The 19,510-nt window shown below is 42.4% G+C and overlaps 1 protein-coding gene across 2 annotated transcripts; it reads right to left on the reverse strand.

Annotated features, from left to right (window-relative positions):
• Positions 1–4,431: 4,431 nt before the first annotated feature.
• papss1 (3'-phosphoadenosine 5'-phosphosulfate synthase 1) lies at positions 4,432–19,348 on the reverse strand. Of its 2 annotated transcripts, XM_079277907.1 has the most exons (12): positions 19,198–19,348; positions 18,553–18,667; positions 16,937–17,172; positions 16,214–16,352; positions 15,472–15,590; positions 15,094–15,207; positions 14,799–14,910; positions 12,674–12,879; positions 10,182–10,317; positions 9,318–9,586; positions 8,306–8,535; positions 4,432–5,555 (listed from the first exon to the last, which is right to left on the reverse strand). In XM_079277907.1, exons 1-12 carry the CDS (start codon positions 19,255–19,257, stop codon positions 5,417–5,419), a joined length of 1,875 nt encoding a protein of 624 aa, XP_079134033.1. In that variant the 5' UTR covers positions 19,258–19,348; the 3' UTR covers positions 4,432–5,416. The 2 variants fall into 2 exon arrangements, with proteins under 2 accessions (XP_079134033.1, XP_079134034.1); XM_079277908.1 differs by lacking the exon at positions 18,553–18,667 and having other exon boundaries at positions 19,198–19,328.
• Between the last annotated feature and the right edge of the window lie 162 nt (positions 19,349–19,510).

The following is a 19,510-nucleotide window of genomic DNA, read 5'->3' on the forward strand; positions in this document are numbered from 1 at the left end:
TTATGTTGATAATTACCCTTTTTAAAGTGCATTTGAGTGTATCTAAAAGCTTAAACGTATTAATCCTTTCTTTTAAATGTATTATTTGTATCACAGCCACCCCTTTATGGTGGTCATATGTATCAGCAAGACTTCAGAGAGATGTCTGACTGTAAACATCCCTTGTTATCTATGTGATAATTAGAATGATCATGAGAATAATGTTTCGTCACCTTTGTCTTAAACTGGTTTTCTACAAAAAAAAACTCACGATACCACGTTGGATATGCTTTTCTTTCATCTTTTGAGATGAAACCTCTTAGAATTCAGTGTTGCTTACAGTGCAATTAGTTGTTATTGAAAAATCTTCTCCACATACACACTGAATGAGGCATTTTGTTGTTCAGATGAATGTAACTTTCTAATGCTGAGATGGTCATTAATTAACTAATGATAGTGCGATTCACAGCAACATTTTCCCTCTTTGTTCAATGTGTCTGTGGCGGTTTCCCAAATTTCATTCACTTTGAGACATGACAGGCTCACCGCATTTCTCATACGGCACATCTCCTTCCTTCTTGCACCGGTTTCACAGATCTGTCAAACCTCCAGCTTGGCTCTGCTACCTCCAAACCCTGGCGGTGGTCAGGGTTACACTCTGGCAGCATGTGAGGACTTTGCAGTCTCAAATACAGAAATGCTCTGCATACAGTGTGATCGGCTGAGTGGGGTGTTTTATGCCTCCTTCTTCCATTTGATTGCACCCGTTGACACACATTTTGTGGAACGTCAGGTGGAAAAATAAGAGTCTGTAATAAACTGAGCCATTATATTCCAAATAGGATTTGGCATGAATAACTAAAAAAGGAAGGACCATGTTGAATATACCCAAAAATCAACCTAAAACGGAAAGTTACTCCAATATTCAATCCAATGTTTGTTAAATATTAAACACTATATCTCAAAGATAGAAACCAGAGGAACGGAGATGACAGTCTGTGAAGTATTGTGAATACGTAGTTGTATCTGCTATTCATCAACCTAAGAGCCTCCTTAAACAAACGTTAAGTAAATTGAAGTAGCTACATTGTGCTGATAATGTCTCTCTTTCACTCTTCAGAATTATTTCACATGTACAACTTGTTCTGACTCCTCTGGCACCAAGTTTCATGGTAACAAACAACAACATTTCAGAATCAGCTTTACTCATGCCCTGTCAAGCTCTTTGTAACTTATATCTGTTGATACTGCACATATACGTATATCTATCCTCTCTGCTGGTGAAAGGTACATACTGTTTCCTCTTTCTCAGCAGATGCATCCTATCGGTGGAACCCTCACTGAGGATGCTACAGTATGAGCTTACAGCCTACCTTCTGTGACTGAGAGAGTATCTGTTGTATAAGAGCCTGGAATTGTTCTTTTCTAGAGTCCTCCAAGGTTATGAAACAGATGCTTTCCTTTGATGTGCTCACAACATTTGCTGCATGATCTCTCTCCGTCGGTGTGATCTCTCTATGTTGAGGCTCTGGCTCCTGAGCTAATGTTCCCGAGGCTGTCTAACCACAGCCTTATTCTGACATGATGCGTTGACAAGAAAATCATAAAGCAGAAGGATTTATCAGGCTCTGGTAATCTTGTAGTAATGAGTGTCTCATGAATTCTATATCAAAGGCAAATGTGATGAAGAAGTACAATATGGTGGCATGATGACTAATGATTTGTGGCTATTATCTGGCTATGTACTGTGCACACACATCAAAGGACTTATACTTCCGTGCACTCTGGGCTGTCTGCCGATTAAAACATGAGTCAATGATAATATCAGAACATCTTGAACCCAAGGGCAGTTGCTCACATCACAACAAAAAACAGAGAATGACATGATAAACAAGTAGCAACCTCCAGCATGCAAGAAACTCGGATAAAATGTCACGCTAACCATTTTTACCAGAACAAAACTTAATTCCAACACCAAGCAACTAAATTAGCACACAGCGAAAACACAATAAGGCGTGCAAATTGCTGCGAGCGGTTTTTTTTGCCTCTTCACGCAAACGATACAGCGCGAAATGAAAGCCGAGATTCCAAAAGTATAAGTCTTATCACTCTACAACAAAAACGCAGTGAACCAGCAGTCGAAAGAGAGAGAAAATAAACTTCACTTCATGCAGCCTCAATTATAAATCATGTCTTAGCTTCTGTTTTGTGATAAATAAATAAAAAGTTGTGTTCGAGGGAACATCAACGCTGCTAATGGCTACTACATTGTCTCAGGATCATTTCATTAGAGTCGATTCCAGCCGTGTCTATTCATTTGCATAAAGGAGAATTTGCACTCTACCTTCCTCCAGCATGGAGCGGCCTATCCTCAGCCTTGCATGTGAAAACAGTCTATGGCTCCTTCCGGTGGAAGAATTGTGGTACTGCACTCATTCTCCACATAGATAGACCAATGGGTTATGGTTTGAGTTGAGTTTTTAAAAAAAAGAAAGAAGCAGTTGTATTGAGATGGAATTAACACCTATAGTGACATATTAATTAAATTAAATGAGTTTTACTGTTCCCTGAGAACATTTCAAATGGCACAGATGGAACCCAAATGTAACCAAATGACCAATTTGGAGATTCCACCTTTACATGCCTTGACTGCTATTGGTGTAGGATTTGTTCGCCAGATAAGAAGAAAAATGATCTTATATTGTTGGTTGATGTATTTTTACTGTACTTCATTTGAATCTATCCAATCTAACATACAGTGGCTGCATTTCTTCTTTTAGAGGAGCAGTGTATTTCAACAGTGCAGCATGTCAACCTCCTACAAACCCGTCTACATTTTTATTGGAGCTCAATATGTGAGATAACTCTTCCCACTGCCATCATAGAGGTCCAGATCCTCACACAAAATCATTACTGCTGATGAGCGCTGACCCTGCCCCGCACGCACGCACACACACACACACACCTCTCGGGGACACAACTTTCCTTGAATTTGAACCGTGTCCTTATCCATTGTATTGCATTTTGCAAAGTAAAGCCTGTTTTTATCATGACTGCCTTTGAGTGAAACTCAAACCAGATGGAAGGAAATTGGAGATAAATGCAGCTGGAGTCCGTGTAAGAGCTGAACCTTTTGATGGTATGGGATGAGACAGCAGTGATGTCATTGCATGTACAACACTACATGCATTTAGTCTATATGTATATACATATAGACTTATTTTCTTAGAAAACTTCTTTTTAATGAATCTCTTAAATGGCAACAGTTTTATAAATTCCATAATTGACAGAGCCAATATTCTGAGTCAGAGATAGATAGATAGATAGATAGATAGATAGATAGATAGATAGATAGATAGATAGATAGATAGATAGATAGGAAACATATTAGTACACCAGCAAACTGTAAAGTCTGGCATGAAGCTCATCCTTTAAAAAATATCTCAGACAAAAACATTCTATGGCTTCATTACCTGTGATGCATGTTGTTGATGACCGTCTGAAGTGAGATGGTGCAGGTGAGTGAAGGCATACGTTGTGTAAACAGTAGTCGGAACACTACAACTCCTTCTGGCACCTTCAAGCTTTTTGCTCTGGCAGGGTGCCACGCTGTAACACCCTCAGACAGATGAAAGGTTTCAAAGCGAGATCCGATTATGAGGCGAACAAGGTGAAAAAGGAGCCAGAAGTAAAAAAAAAAAAAAAAATCCACGGAGCATGCAACAAGTAAGATAACATCAACATAGTAACAGACATCTGCATTACCCAGAGAGCATCTGATCTCCTACAGACGGTTTCAAGAACAACAAAAATCACGAGGCAACCTCTGCACTCATTTGATCATTTTTCTGTGTGAGAAAAACACAGCTCCTCTTTTGAAGTTGTACCGAGGACGCAGCTTGATTACCATTTGTGATTGAAAAAGATCTGGTGAAAAAAAACCACATGCTGCTAGCATTTCATCTTGGAGTTGGATTAGATGAAGTATCCAGGGCATTTCTGACACAGACACTCTTCTCGGTCTGAATGTTCCACTTTCGCTGCACCGCTGCATCTGGGAGCCAGCTGCAGCTCTTTGTATACAGTGTGTCTGAGTCTGATTGGGCTCACTCGAGGGTCTGTCTCAGTCAATATGCAGCTGATTGACCAACTGCGAGGTCACAAAAGTTCCAACTGGCAGGGTCTACGAAATTGTAGAAGGTAAAGTATGAAGAGCGCACGCTGTTGACGTGGACGTCAAAAAGAAGTTCGTCATTAAGACAAGAGGAGATTTGGAGCAGCTAAAAGTTGACGACATCTCATCAATGAAAGTTGGTCTCCAAACTACATGAAATCAAGTGGTGACATTTAGAATAGTCAAAGTGTTTGAGAATTTGTTATGAATTTAAAACTCTTTGCAACAGAAAGAAAACATGCACTGTGTGTAAAAAACCCCCAAAAGATTACAGAAAGTAAAAGTAAACAAATTGTTTATTGGACAAGGACGATTAACAAATCTGATCCCTTAATGTAACCATGAACAACCTGACTATACAGCCCAACACTTAAAAATGAATTACCACATGGAAAATGTTAGCAACACATGAGAGGAAAGAAAATGATGAAAATGTAACAAAATATCAAGTCTGTCGAGAGACGAGTTAAAAGTACACGCACAGCACCGTTAAAAAGAGAAGACAATGACATGTTAGGACAGAATGAATACACATGTTTAAAATGTTTCAGAGACGTTTACGAAGATTCCCGTTGCATATAATCCACGTTTTGCAGCTCATTTCTTCAACTACTGGACCGTATCAGTCAGTGTAACAAAGACAAGAAGCAGGTGTGTGTGTGTGTGTGTGTGTGTGTGTGTGTGTGTCCTAATTCAAACAAGACTTCATGTGAATTCACTTTCCGAGGACCAAGGCACTGGACTGATACATCAAATACTTGTGTACACCAAATTTTGAGCAATTACCACTGCCACTTGCACTTTTTTGGGGTTTCAATCGTGAGCTTTAAGTGAACTCCAGCAGGTGCAGTAACTTTATAAATTCAAACATTCATCGATGCCTCTTCAAATACTGGTCAACAGTACTTTCCATACAGGTCATCATCAGTCTTGATCTTTAAATCTTTACAGTTAACAGAATATACAGTTATGAAGTTAGTGAGAAACACAAACCTCGATTTTAAAATAACTGCTTCTGTTTGTTGTAATACTTCCACTATAATTCCCAATCAAAGTGAGTTCAGTTCGATAAAAGTACATCGAGTTAAAACACAAATGTCGTAAGACTAAACACACCTGAGACCAGTTTCCTGTTCAGTTGAGCGTGAAAGTGACACGGGCAGAAGCCAGAGCATGATTCTTGTTGACAGTAGACGAGTGGTCCCCTCATTGATCCTGTTAAACCTCAGTCTTTAAATGTTTGTTTTACGTGAGACTCTGCCTCTAAGCCTTCTCCAGTGACTTATAGTATTCCTTCAGCACAGACCAAGCCTTCGGCGGCATGAAGCCGTCGGGAGGATTCTCTCCCTCGCGAGCCATCTTCCGCATACGTGTGCCCGAGATGAAATCATAATCTTGATGGCTGCAATCATTTAAAAAAAATAAAAGAGACAGAGAGGAAAAGAGGTTTGAGAAACAAGACATATTTCAATCAATGAAAAGATGCTGATCAACAACAATAACTGCCTGCGACGAGGCGTAGGAGCAGTTCACATTTTATTTATTTATGCAAACAACCCAAGATGCCCCGAGTCGATGCCAAGATACTAAGATGTGAGATGTCACATTGCAGAGAGATACTGTGGCGTTCCATTAAGCACGGCAATGATGTTTGTGACGTGAAGCAGTGGCGCTGACTCAACATTTACGAGTTCTTCAATAAAGTGTGTTGGAGTAGATGTAGAATTGAAATGCATGTGTTTAATGGCTCTTTACTGCTCAGTGTTGAATACATTTTTGTGTATGCCACTACCAGCTGCTCCACAAACATCTGCAGCAACTATCAATTTGGACTTTGAAGAAACAGCTGATAAGAGGAGAGCTTTTGGTGTCACCTACACCCACCGGTGCTGGAGGAGGAGGAAAGTCATTTTGGAGATAAATGTAGTAATATTTAGCCCATTTTAGTCTATTTAAGCTTTTAAATCTCGTGTGAATCCTCCCCACACTGTTAGAACGCTTCTTTCTGACAGTGAGATTGTAGATTTCAAACATTGTGATGGTGAGTCCATCCTCACTCTATGACAGAGGGCTTCTCGTTGCACGTTCGGATGTGAAAAGATGTTCCCAGCTTTGAGCAGAGGACTGGCACAAGTCACATCTTCCCGAACCTCGTCAATGAATTGCTGTCAGGAATAATCAAGACAGTTTCAGACATCTTGATAGCAGACATTTACACTTATCTCCCCCTGAGCTCACATTCAGAGAGGGTCCTGTTAAGAAGTCACATTTCTAATTGCTATCACATGACGGAGCGCATCGTGCTGCTCTTAAACAATGAGAAGCTGTGGAGACGACGCGCTTTCACATGGCATGAGGTAAAAGAGCTCCAGGCAAATTCTTCGAGTGCATTTTTATACAGTGTCAAATTAGAAACAGCTTGCTTTGATCCGAGCCTCTTGGGAGGAAGACCTCAGGGTTTAGCTGGTGATTCGGACGAGCATCCATATTCCTCCTGAAAACTTGGCAAGACGCTTTCTGCCTGCATGAGAGAATAGAGCGCCGTAAATCTAACTGCGTGATGACGACAGACTGTGGATATCCAGTAACCTCTCGCTTTATAGCCTTCAGATGATAGCAAGCCATTGGCTCAATGAGATCCTAAATCATAAATGATATGTATATATTTTACTTATGGGAGTAATTTACTGATTTTACATGGCAATCTGAAATGTGTTTAAAAAGGCTAATGAGGAGATATTCCATGTTTCAGTGAATATTATATACTTGCGTAATATACTTTTTATTTCCCCTCGAGTCTGTACAACATGTTTTTGTATAGTTTGCCTTTCATGTTGTATTTCTACGCTAGTCTTAATGAGTATACCACACTGCATTGAACTACACATTTACTTGGGTTTGTGACAAATGAAAGCTTTCCTCTCTACTTCAGTCAATAACTAAGACGCAGTTTAAATTCAAGATAAATAAACTTTCAGAATGTGGAAAAAGGTGACATTCAACCGATAACAGAGATTTTCTGTCGTAAACTGATTGTTTCAAACTCAGGAAAGAGTTATTTTTCTGACCTGGTTACGTCATCATTTCAAAGTGAAAGAGAGCTAAACAAACAAATGGTCAATCGTATTTTTAATAACGCAATTTTTAGCCGCACTAAAAGTACTAGATGTTCCCGATCAACATTTCAGTTTGGACTCCACATCACAGATATGCATCATGGAAAACAAAGTAAGTCTTCTTAGTCTGGCCACACTTAGTTGTAACATTCCTGGCCGAACACACGGCTAAGGTTGCGTAACCCGACGGTGGAGGCTGCACCAAGTCCGGACAAAAGGCAGTGAGGTTGCATGATTCATCTTAGTCATCATGTGCAATGTTTGTATACAGACTTTAATTAATGGCAGGTCTCTTGTCATTTTCGAGTAACATCAAAGCTCACACTAACCCACAAAATACATTTGATCTGAATAAGAAAGGAAAACAATCCCTGTTGTTCTTGGATTTGTGTTGTATTGTCGATACAAGAGAAGGAGGAAAGAAAATAGATGAAAGGGTTTAAAACTCAAGCCTAATGAGTAGTTGATTTATAGAATGCGATTTCTGTTTAGACTGCTGGTTCTAATCGGCCTTAATGTGAGGTATTAATCTGGAGTAAATCTACAGATAAGCTTTTGACTTGAGCACCAGTATTTAGGGGCCGTGTCCACACAGCATCTTCTTTCATTGGCTCCCGATGAGGAGAGAGCGCAGGCTCCGCCTTTTTGGTGCGCTCGCTCCGGGCGCTTTTTATTCACAATGTTTGAATGTTTCAGCAAAGTGCTGGTGACGTCACGGAAATGGAGTAGACACTCGTTTTGTTTTGGTCGGTCTGTCCTGAACTCGTTTGTCAGACGGACGCGATCATATCAAAAGACCGAAAAGCTCATTTGTGGAAGCAGATCGGCCGAGAAGACACCGATTATTTCTGGAAAGTGCTTCTATCGGCGTACGAGTTGGGATGAAGCGCTCCGGGAGCTTTTCTGCCAGAAAAAGACGGTATGTGGACAGAGGCCCTTAACCTCAAACTATTTCTGTATCCCATCACCCATTACCTTAAACACATGGGGAAACAAGATTGCAGGCTTTAAAACGACGGTATAAACAAGTACTCACTTTTCTGAGTCATAAAAATCCATTGCTCTTTTGACCTTGTTGTAAGCGGCGACTTTAAAGGGTACGATCTCCAGCGTGATGAGGCCCGGTGCCATGGTGAGGACCTTGGCGCCATGAGTGGGCTCGTACAGATCCTTCCCCGTGTCCGGGTGGGGTATGCCTGCAGGGTCACGGCCCACGATGTAGAAGTTGGCTCCAGCCACCATTCGAGCTCTGCAATGCCACTGAACCTGTGGACAAGGATTAAAGAGAGAAAAACTGTAAATGCTGTTGGAGAAAGTCTGGAATATACAGTATGTATGCTTTGTAACGCTAAGAAGAGAAATAACATCTTTTTTACAATATAATTTACAATAAAGATTGTTATTTTTAATATACCGGTATGATGGTTTGTAAATTGTCTTTACCTGGCTGTGGGTGCTACAACATCTCACTTCAACCAACAACAATGTGTATGTAAAAGTGCATAAGATTAGCTGAAAACTTCAGATATTTGAATTCAAAATAAGCACTTATGGTTTCTGTTTGTCATTATCAATAACTGCTAAATCTCCACATTACTCCTGGACAGGTACTAAAACTACCGCCATTACGTTCTTGCCCATGTAGTCTGTAGAGTTTAGGATCTACACTTCCATATTGGGCTTAAAAAAAACTTTATGGCAAGACAGACCCTGGAGACGCAGATTAAGGAAATATGTTGTTTTTAATGGGTAAGAAAAATAAATGAAACAATGATACTCAGGCTGAGTCTGGCTCTCTAAACCTCCCATTCAGAATTACAAACTGAATAAACTCACTAGCCTACAATCTGCTCTTAATCATTTAGCTGTAGCTTTCCAATCATCGTAAATGAATGATTAAAAGATTGCCAGCTACGCTCAGTCATACGAAGAGGTCCGTGTATGGCAAAGAAACACTCGACAGAGCGCCTCAAGTCAATCGCAAATCACCTTCCTGTCATTTTTCACTCCAAAATAAAAAGAGATACAACATTCTTAACAACCATTACCTCAGTTGGGCCAGCATACATCATGGGCGAAGGAAAGATGGCCACGATAGTGGAGTCTGGATTCAGGACGCCCTCCTCCAGCACAGCGGCGTGCTGCTTCATTCGCCAGGGCAGCGGCACGTCGTCGTCCTTGGTCCAACCTCCCAGCGGGTGGAGCAGCAGGACAGGCCGGCGGTAGCCTCGCTCGATGAGACGCTTGTGGGTGTCCTGCATCAGGAGAGCATGGCCGTTGTGGACCGGGTTGCGCAGCTGGAAGGCAAATACAGCATCTGAACAGACAGAGAGGAGGAAGGTGAGAAGAGTGTGTATGACTGCAACCAAACACAACTGGACACATCTGCACAAAACAAACAAATCGGCCACAGTGGACCCAGAGATAATCAAGCAGCTCAGGGCCCAGATATTGAGACATAATGCAGTGACGTCAGAAAGCTTCCTGGACTCAAATAGAGTTCATTTGAGATGCTCTTTAAATCAGGAAATAAGAAGAAAACTCAGAGGCACTCTCTTTTAATCACCTAAATGCCTTCAGTGTCAGCGAGGTAAAGGCTTCAGAGTTTGATTTCTGGGTCTCAGATGACTATGACATTACAATAAGGGCATTTTAATTGTTTAAACGAGTGCCTTGGCGTTTTCTCGGGACTTTTCCACATTCAGTGAAGGACTGAATGTCCCCAGAGCTTTCTCTCCGATGACTTTCCTACTCCGTGTCCCTTACTTCTTCCCCAAACACTAAACAGAGAATAATAGCAAGGAAGCGAGTGCTTCTTCTCCTTTTTTAAGAAGAAATGGGTTGAAGTTTATAAACATTGTGACACAACTGTATCTCTGAAAGTCCTCGGTTCAAGATGTCTTGGCCCATACCGGCATTCATTTCTTTAAACTTCTGTTTGAGCTCAGTGGGTGTCAGTCGGTACTGATCGAGTTCGTCATTCCAGTAGATCTTGTCCAGAACCTGCAGGTCTCCCCCGACCAGCCAGTCCCCGCTTTCCATCACCATCTGAAATAGGAGTCACAATGACCATGACGGGGGAACAAAACTCAAACATAATCCAGACTTTAAGACACCATGGCCCATAAAAACTTCACCGTGTTGGAACCGGGCCACAATTCTCCTAAAACTCCCGAGTTATTAGCCAGTTGCAACGACGACACACCAGCGTAAATCAGAGTCTGTGGCGCCATTAAAACAGGCAGCCAAACTCTGGCATGTCCACTCTTTTGCATTTGGCCACATCTACTACCCGAATTTCAAAACAGAGCACGAGATTGTACTCTACTATAAAAAGGTGGTGAGGATCCTCATGAGCACATTGGAGAGAAATGTTCCCCCTCAACAGACTTATCCAACAATGTCACAGAAGTGCTCAGGATCCAGGCAACGGCTGCTGTTGTTTCAGGCAATACCTTTCGCCTGCCTCGTGTGGCATTTATGAGACTGTAGCTGGAGTTACTGAAAAGACTAGCCTGTGAGCTGTTAATGCGATACAACGCGACATCGCTCTACAGCACAGCTGTAGCCCCGAGACCGAGAGCTCAAAACAAAGGCTACGAATGAAGCGTGGAGTGTTGCGAAAAAGAGATTTTGGAATCCGATGAAAAAAAGAAGCTGTCACTAGTTTCATTCAACATGTAATTTATCATGAGAGTAAAATACGCAACAAAAACTCTTTGAGATCCATCAGTTACAGACTGATTTCAGTTTGACCTGGCAAGCGATATGTAAAAATCAAAGTTGTCAGCAGTAGCGGTGTCTACGTGATGCGATCAATAACCACTTGGCTCCGTCGTAACAAGTATTCAGGATCATGTCGGGATTTCTTTTCCACAATCCGATTAATCCAACGTGTCCACTGTTGGCCTGAGAAGAGTCAGAACACACGCCTAACAGTCGTACTCTTAAGAGACATCAACAGCGTAGACATGTCGCAATTTATTTTCCTGACATAAGTGAGTGGAAAAACATAACGTCTGCGTGGATACATCAAAGGAGCGGGTCCACCCTCTCTACACATGTGCTACGTTTAAGCCGTTATGAGTGCCCCAGGACTTCACATGGGAAAATAAACACACTACACCACGGTTTCCGATGAAGCGGGCTCCTGTCTGACTGACGGACAGGTAAACAGGAAGAAGTGGATTACGGTAACTACGTGTAATATGGAGCAGGTCCTTTCTGCTCGGAAAGAGACGGGATGATGAAGTTGTAGCTACCAGCAGAAAGGTCTGCCGAGCACTGCGGCTCCGGGAGTTAAACACACACACACACACACACACACTGTTTAATGAGTGACGCCCTAAATCACGGCAAGCTGAGCACACATGTCTGGCTGTGACAGGTTAGACCGGATAAAGAGTGACAGTTGTGAAAGGTGTTGACACTGGAGAGTTATGGGACCAATTTATGAAACTGGCAGCCTCCTGCAACCTAAAACACATTACCAGGTCAGATTTAATCACCAACAAGGTGAGACAAAAACAAAAAGACATCTGCTGAGGAGGAAAAATGACAACCAGGGTCGCTGAAATATTGAGACAGCTGCAGTCTCGTGCGCGAGTTAATCTCCTTTAGAATGAGACAATGATGTTTACAGTAAGTCTGACCCCCAGGGGGGGGAATGACTAAATACCATACAGGTTACTTTCCGTTTCGTCTTGCACCTTTGCCAAAATACAAGCTGCATTAATCCTGAAAACAATGGGATTTAAAATGAGTCAATCCACATGGTGCTGGGGTGGATTTATAAAAAGCCAATCTGACAACTATTCTTGTCTGTAACACCAGACTGGTCCATTCTTTTCAAACTACAAGCCAGTGCAACCTTCCGCCAGGTGTGCAGGATCATTTCGGGACGTTATCTTGTGTCTACCTGAGCCCCGCAGCCGTCGGTCGGAGACAGATGGAAACAATCCCTGAATATATTTGGAGGAGAGTTGGGTGAGCGGGAAATGTGGAAGCTGGCAGGGATTCCACAGCCTGTTGAGTTTAGCAGCACAATTTCAACGCATTTCCTGGAGGCTGAGCGAGAGAATAAGCATCCAAATATAACACCTGTACAATGAAGGTGGACCAAACAGATCAAGTGATTGGACTGGGCGTCCTGACAGACTGTGAGAGAAGCTCCACCTCCTCCTATTCAGTCTTTCCAGCAGCAATGTGAAGAGGCCAGCGCGGATCTGTGTTCGATCAGCGCTGAAGCCAAGGAGGCAGTTTGCTTTCGCATGCAGTGTTTATCACACAGCGCACCGAGACAGACCGTCTGCAGCTCCTCAGTACTTTTACCACGGTGGTACTTTTCGGTGATTTCTGATAGCATTTCTAACATATTTAGGCTATATTCAGTTTTCAAATGTACCTTGATGTAAGGGTGGTCTTTGCAGCTGGTGCCCCACTGACGAGCACATCGCTCTTCTTTGCGGTGTTCATAAAACTCAGGGTTGCGAAGGACAGCCACTCGTCTGCCACCGTAGACCAAAGCCACAGCCGTCACCCCTTCTAACCGCTCTTTATCTGTAGTAGACACCGGCAGCACCACAGGCACCGACAGGTTAATGACGCCGCCTAGGACAATGGAGAACCAAGAACATTTTCACGAGGGATAAAAGGCAAGTACATTGGTATTTTTCCATCATCACGTAATCTTCAAGAAAGCTCCACAGGGAACCTCTAATATCAGATAACCATCCAAGAAAAAACAATGTTCAGGACCCCGATGCAGAGCGCTGGGAGACTGAGAGCAGATATCCTATTATAGGCAGGTTAAAACATTCAAAGGGTTAGTACACTCAACAAAACAGCTCAACTACTCTGATCAAGTTTCCATTCTGTACCCCTTTGGGCTAAATGGGGGACATATAGCTAAACCGCAGGCTACAGTGAGTCTTCAAGGCTGCAATTTAAGAAGCCAGAAGAGGAAAATCCCCTCTTAAGCTAAGCTGGAGCTTGACCCCTCTCTCGTTCTATAATTTGAGCGGAGCAGTGACGGCGTTCTTGTTGGCGTGGGCTTCATCCAGGTTGATGAAAACGTTTGGACCGGCACGCTTTTCACATCCCATCAGATCAAATGCAGTGGAAACAGGACGGGACGCCGACTGTTACCGGCCCCCGGCTCCCCCCTAGACCCTCTTCTCGTCCCCTCTGTCAGTGTAGGGCTCACAGCTGGTTCCAATTAAAAAAACCACACACACACACACACACACACACACACACACACACACACACACACACACACACACACACACACACACACACACACACACACACACACACACACACACACACACACACACACACACACACACACACACACACACACACACACACTTCTGATTCCCGACCAGCTTTAGTGCGGTAGTGTGGGTGATCAATCCTCTCACGGTCAAATCCCTGGAAGGAAGTGAAAATGGACAAATGCTGGTGTGTGGTGTCAATCAATACAGAAGCTTCTTCCTCCGTTACCGTCTCCCTCCGGAATCAAGACATTTCACATCAATATATATTTTCGCCTCCGTCTGTCCAGACGGCTCCATTTCTCCGGTGAGCCATCTTTCAGAGGAAAGAACGTAAATCATAAAGTTGTACGAACTTGAAGGTTTTATCCCTCAGTGAGGACAGCAAAATGTATAACCTGTCAAAATCTGAACATGAAATAATGTTAACTTTCAATTAATTTCACGCATTTTTTCCTTTTACTATGCGTGTAGCAAAATATCTGGCATCACAACACACACACAACTGTGTCTTGAGCAGTCACATGGGCAATAAAAGTAAATTGACTTTTTATTGGAATTTCAAACAATACATGAGAAATTCATATTCTGAAAAGTGCCAAAAAAATATAATTCTGAGACTTGGGTGCAACTGGATTTATTACTTACACCAACATAATATACAACAGCGTCATTCTTAAAATTCTGCACCCAAATCATCTCTGAGTATATCAATGTGTCATCCTGCGACCTGGCTGAGCTGTACATCACTGCTGTGTGATGGAGCTTCTTCAGCTCGCAAGAAAAACAAAATGTATTTCAGCCGCTCAGCACATCCAGCTGTGCAAAATATGACTAGCAGTTTGCAGGGACACATGCAGAGAGTAGTTGTTGAACCCAATTGAATGCTCCATTTATATTAGAGTGGTCAATTATTATATTAAAGTAAAAAAAATATGAGAGAGGAGCACATAGAGCTACAGCTGACGGAGATTTGGGGTTCAACTGATGGAAATAATACAAAACATCCTGGAGCTCACTGTGCTCAAGTTCTAGTACATATATAATACATACCTCTATCTATATCTATAGAGATATAGGTATGTTGTGGGTGTAAGAACTGAACTGATGTACCGACAGAAAGCCATCCACTACCTCTGAGTAATCTATTTTGTGAGCACTCATCGCCATCTAGTGCCTTTCTCAAGTATAGCAACACTGGATTTTAAAATGAAAGAGGAAATTGTTATTTTCCTTAAGAACACATCTTACCGTCCAGCAGACAGTCAAAGTGAAGACACTGCAAGTACTCTCTCTCTCTCATGAAGCCATTCAGAGGCGTGGCCCAGCCTTCAGCCAGCACCTGCACCCACTGCATGTCCACCTGAGGGTCGCATACACGGTCACTTATTGACCATCAACTTATAATACGCCATTCAAATGAAAAGGATAGAGGTCAATGTTTACATAAATAACTCTTCAATTTACATACGAAGCCCATAAATAGTGATTTAGCTTCAATTATTTATAAAGATTTATGAAAATCCCAAAAGAAACTCGGAGGTACCTTCCCAATCTGTACAGCGGGCAGAGTCTCTGCATCAGCCTTCGCCAGGTCCAGCTTATTCTCCTGAACGTACAGCTCTTTCACTTCATAAGAGGCATCAATGGGAACGATGTCCTGCAGAAAAACAACGTCAAATGATTAACGACAAGTCAATCATTACCAAAGACCCTGCAGAAGCAAATATTTAGTAAAGGCTTACTATTCACAAAAGAAATATTGATTTGCATGACAGTGTAGATGTTGTAAGAGTTAGATGTATTCAAATATGAGGCTTTACTGCCCCTGGTGGCCAACAGGAGCGATAGCACAGTCCTATGTGCAGTCTGAACTGTGTCTATGACGGTTTGCGCGGTTTGCAGGATTATTTCTTCCCCTCACCCTCTCTTGAAGCAGGTCAACAAGCTGTTGTATGGACTCATTCACGCTGCAGGTGTCGGTCTTCAGCACCAGGTCCGGGGCCTCTGGCTTCTCGTACTCGGAGTCAATCCCAGTGAAACCTGATGAAACAAGAGAATAATACATTTCAAATCCTGAAACAAAATCCTAATTTTAGATAAAAGGTGTCATCAAATTAAATCAGTTAGTTTGTTTGTTCAATAAACTTTCCTTGATCAATATAAGAGTCAGTGCTTTGTGCACGGCAAGAAGGAGAACAAACTGTTTTTTTAACCGCTTTGATCGCAGCAGAATATTTTGTTCGGTTAAAAACATGTTGGGAATTTTGGATAGAAATTACGATAAAGTTTGACTCTCAAAAAAACAATGTTCCAACTATACCAAAGACAGAAAGGAGACTAAAGAAGGTCAATCTGAGCTACACAACTCTGGAAATTGGGTAAAGATCTCTCGGCTGCTAAAAATAAACCCAACTTGCTGCACCACAATATGATAAGAAGCACTTCCCCTAACAGTGATGCATAACTTTTATTCTCACTGTCATGTCATTTCTGTGTAATTTGAAAAGATAAGCATGAATTGAAACAGGAAGCAAAGTCTGGGAAATTATGGTATTTCCATGTGTCACAGTCACAGACGTCACAGTATGAACCCTGAATGGATCACATGACAGAAACAATAATCCAGGCCTTGGATCTACTGACAGCACTAAAGCATACCCCACCTTGTATCTCTCCCGCTCTGGCTCTCTTGTACAGCCCCTTCACGTCCCTCTGCTCACAGACATCCAGTGGAGCGTCCACAAACACCTCAAAGAAAGGCAGCCCTGCCGCCTCATGGATCTTCCTCGCATTAAGGCGATCCTGACAGACAATAACCAAATACACAGCGAGGTACACACATAAAGAGTTAGTAGAAGATCGCGTGTTACTATTAAGGCTCAACAATGTTTTCTGCAGCAAGCACAGCTTGCTATCCTCAATGACAGACAGTAAAGGGGAAACAAATATGATGCTAATCGTGCACCACAGTCCTTCAAATTACTGTAAGTACAACAAAATGAACAGCTGTTGCACTGCAGATGTAGTAGGAATTATTTAAATTCACTTTTTTTATGTAATAACTCAAAAAAGTGAGCCTCGTTTGTTTAAAAATCAGGGCAGGAACAAAAAAAAAAAACCTGCCTTCAAAATCTCTACTTTATCATTTCAAATCTATTGTTGGCACTGGCATCATCGATTTCAGCAGGATAATGATGATAAGACAGTGACATCATCATAATCAACCCAAGCTCTATAAGTAATCCCAACAATAGCAGAAAGCGGTTCACAAAAGGGTCGTAGTTCATTCAAACGTGGCTCAATAAAGATTGTACAACAGAATAGCAGTCCTCCGTTTCTCTCATTAAACATTCAGAAGCTGATGCTGTCTTTTGAGAGTCACTCACCCTGCTGTAGGGGGAGATGAAGCTGGCGATGCAGACCAGCCCAGCATCAGCAAAAAGCCGAGCCACCTCAGCAATGCGCCTAATGTTCTCTTCACGGTCCTCTGGGCTGAAGCCGAGGTTTTTGTTCAGCCCCTGGCGGATGTTGTCCCCGTCCAGTGTGTAGCAGGGGATACGGTGACACACCAGGTACTCCTCCAGAGCCATGCTCACTGTGGTCTTCCCTGCGCCAGACAAACCTGGGCAAAGAAGACAAAACAACAGAATTATGAAACAGCTCCGACCTGATATACAGGTGTCGAAAAAACACACCCTGGTAATAAAAATAACCTACCACTAGGGCTGGGCGATAAATCGATTTAATCGATTAATTCGAATGTGTGCTTTAAGGCGATGTGTTTTATTGAAAATCGAGAAAATCGCCCCCACCCCTCCCCCCCGTTGGGTTCCCGTAGTAGAGTGCGCGCGCATTGTTTACAAACTAAAACAATGGCGGCCAGCAGCTTCACTGCTGGCCGCCGCCGCCGCCACCTCACAACAACAACCCAGCATTTTGGAGACATTCACCAACTGTGCTCCGCATGAGAAGAAGAGTGCCCGGTGGAAAGCCATCACGGATGCAGTCGCGATGTATATCGCAAAAGATATGGTGCCCATATACACCGTGGAAAAGCCGGGGTTTATTCACCGTCTCAAAGCTTTGGACCCCAGGTACGTGCTACCAAGCCGTAAACCTTTTTCTGACGTTGCCTTGCCTCGGCTGTACAATAGTACACGCCAAAGGATCTCTGCGGAGCTGGAGGGGATGTCATTCTACTCCGCAACAACTGACCTGTGGTCCAGCAGGTTGACCCAGACACCGATCCACTTGACTGGTGGAAGCGTCACCAACTTAACTTTCCAAGGCTAAGTACTTTAGCAAAGAAATACCTCTCTGTGCCAGCTACAAGTGCCCCCTCTGAGAGGCTTTTCAGTGTGTGGGGGGGGCATTGTTACATGCCACCGTGCATGCCTGAAGCCAGAGGTAGTAGACAGGCTTGTCTTCCTGGCAAAAAATATTTAGAAAAAACATGCACTACTGTTTAATACTGTTGGTTATGTTGTGAATGCACTTGATTTTGTTTACATGCACTTATTTACTGTGCAAAATATGTTATGTTGATGTTAGATCAGATGTTGCACTTTTGAAAATGTGAATGTTAAAGGGTCATATACATTTTATTTCATGCTGTGTTTGTATCAGTGTATTCAGTTAGAAAAGCTTACTGTAAAAAGTTACATTTGCACAGTTGTTTACAATGGAAGGCTACTATTTAATGCCATTTAATGTTATGTTTAATTTAATTTTATATTTAAATGATTCAGGCAAACAAAAGAGTGACCAAATACTTTTTGTATACTACAGGCACCTTTCTACAATGTTCAGGTTTTGTTTGCACTTTATTTTTATCAACCTACTTGGGAAAATCATCACAAAATAAAAGAAAAAATTGTTTTCAACAGCTTCTGTCATCTGCAAAAAATTTTGGGGGAAAAAAATCGATTTAAATCGTGAATCGGATTTTTTGTAAAAAAATCGGAGATTTTTTTTTTAGGCCATATCGCCCAGCCCTACCTACCACTCAGCCAAACGGTGCATCCTCTGAACCCTCCTCGTGTGCCCACAACCTGTCCGCGCTTGTTCCGGCTGACATGATGAGCTTGATAGGTGACATTCGTTGCACGTTGCATTCCCTGTAATTATACAGATCTACTGTCAATGCAAAACCACTTGCGGCCCAATTATACAAGTCTATTAAAAAAAAGATAGGCAGTTTATATGAACAGATCACATTAGATCTTCAAAGTAACTTTAAAATATGGCTTCTCAGATATAAACTGTTTGCTCAGAACATGCATGTAGAGCATTGAACATTATGAACAAAGCTGATGTGTTCAAACTATTTATCCGACCATCAGTCCAAACCCACAGTCACGACACAACTGTCATAATAAGGCTTTCTAGGTTAACTAATTGTTTGATTCTGTACTTTTGTGAGTGTCTGCTGGTGTTGTTTTGTGTTTTTTAGATGTATGTTGGAGGACCACAGTGTATGCATGTTACATGTTTTATCCTTGACGGCAAAAAAAGGCTTTAAACGGAGAGCTAGCATTATATCAGTGTAACGTGAAGGAAGCTAATTAGCCGAACAGTTAGCCTGTTAGCTCGTTAGTGGAGGTGGACGGTGTGATACATGTTGAATCAACACAACTTAATAACTCACCCAGTTTTGGCCAGCGTTGCCCAGCTTTGGTTTCTTGTGCGAGTTGCCGTGCGTGTCCATGTTTGTAGCAGTCAGCGGCTGATTCAACCGGCTGTCTCTTTACAAAAAATACAACGATGCAACAACCAAGGATAACAACCGGGAAGCGCTTCCCAGCAGCCACGTCCACCGGCGACGGAATGACGCATTTCCTCAGTGGGCGGGTCAGAGGGACAAACTGATTTGATGTCAGTTTTGTTTCGTTGTCTTCTGTAAGCCCCACAGCAACTGACTGATCTGCAACCAGTTCTTACAAAGCAAAGGGGTTTTGTCA

The sequence above is a fragment of the Melanostigma gelatinosum genome (genome assembly GCF_949748355.1).
Source record: "Melanostigma gelatinosum genome assembly, chromosome: 11".
Lineage (NCBI taxonomy): Eukaryota > Metazoa > Chordata > Actinopteri > Perciformes > Zoarcidae > Melanostigma > Melanostigma gelatinosum.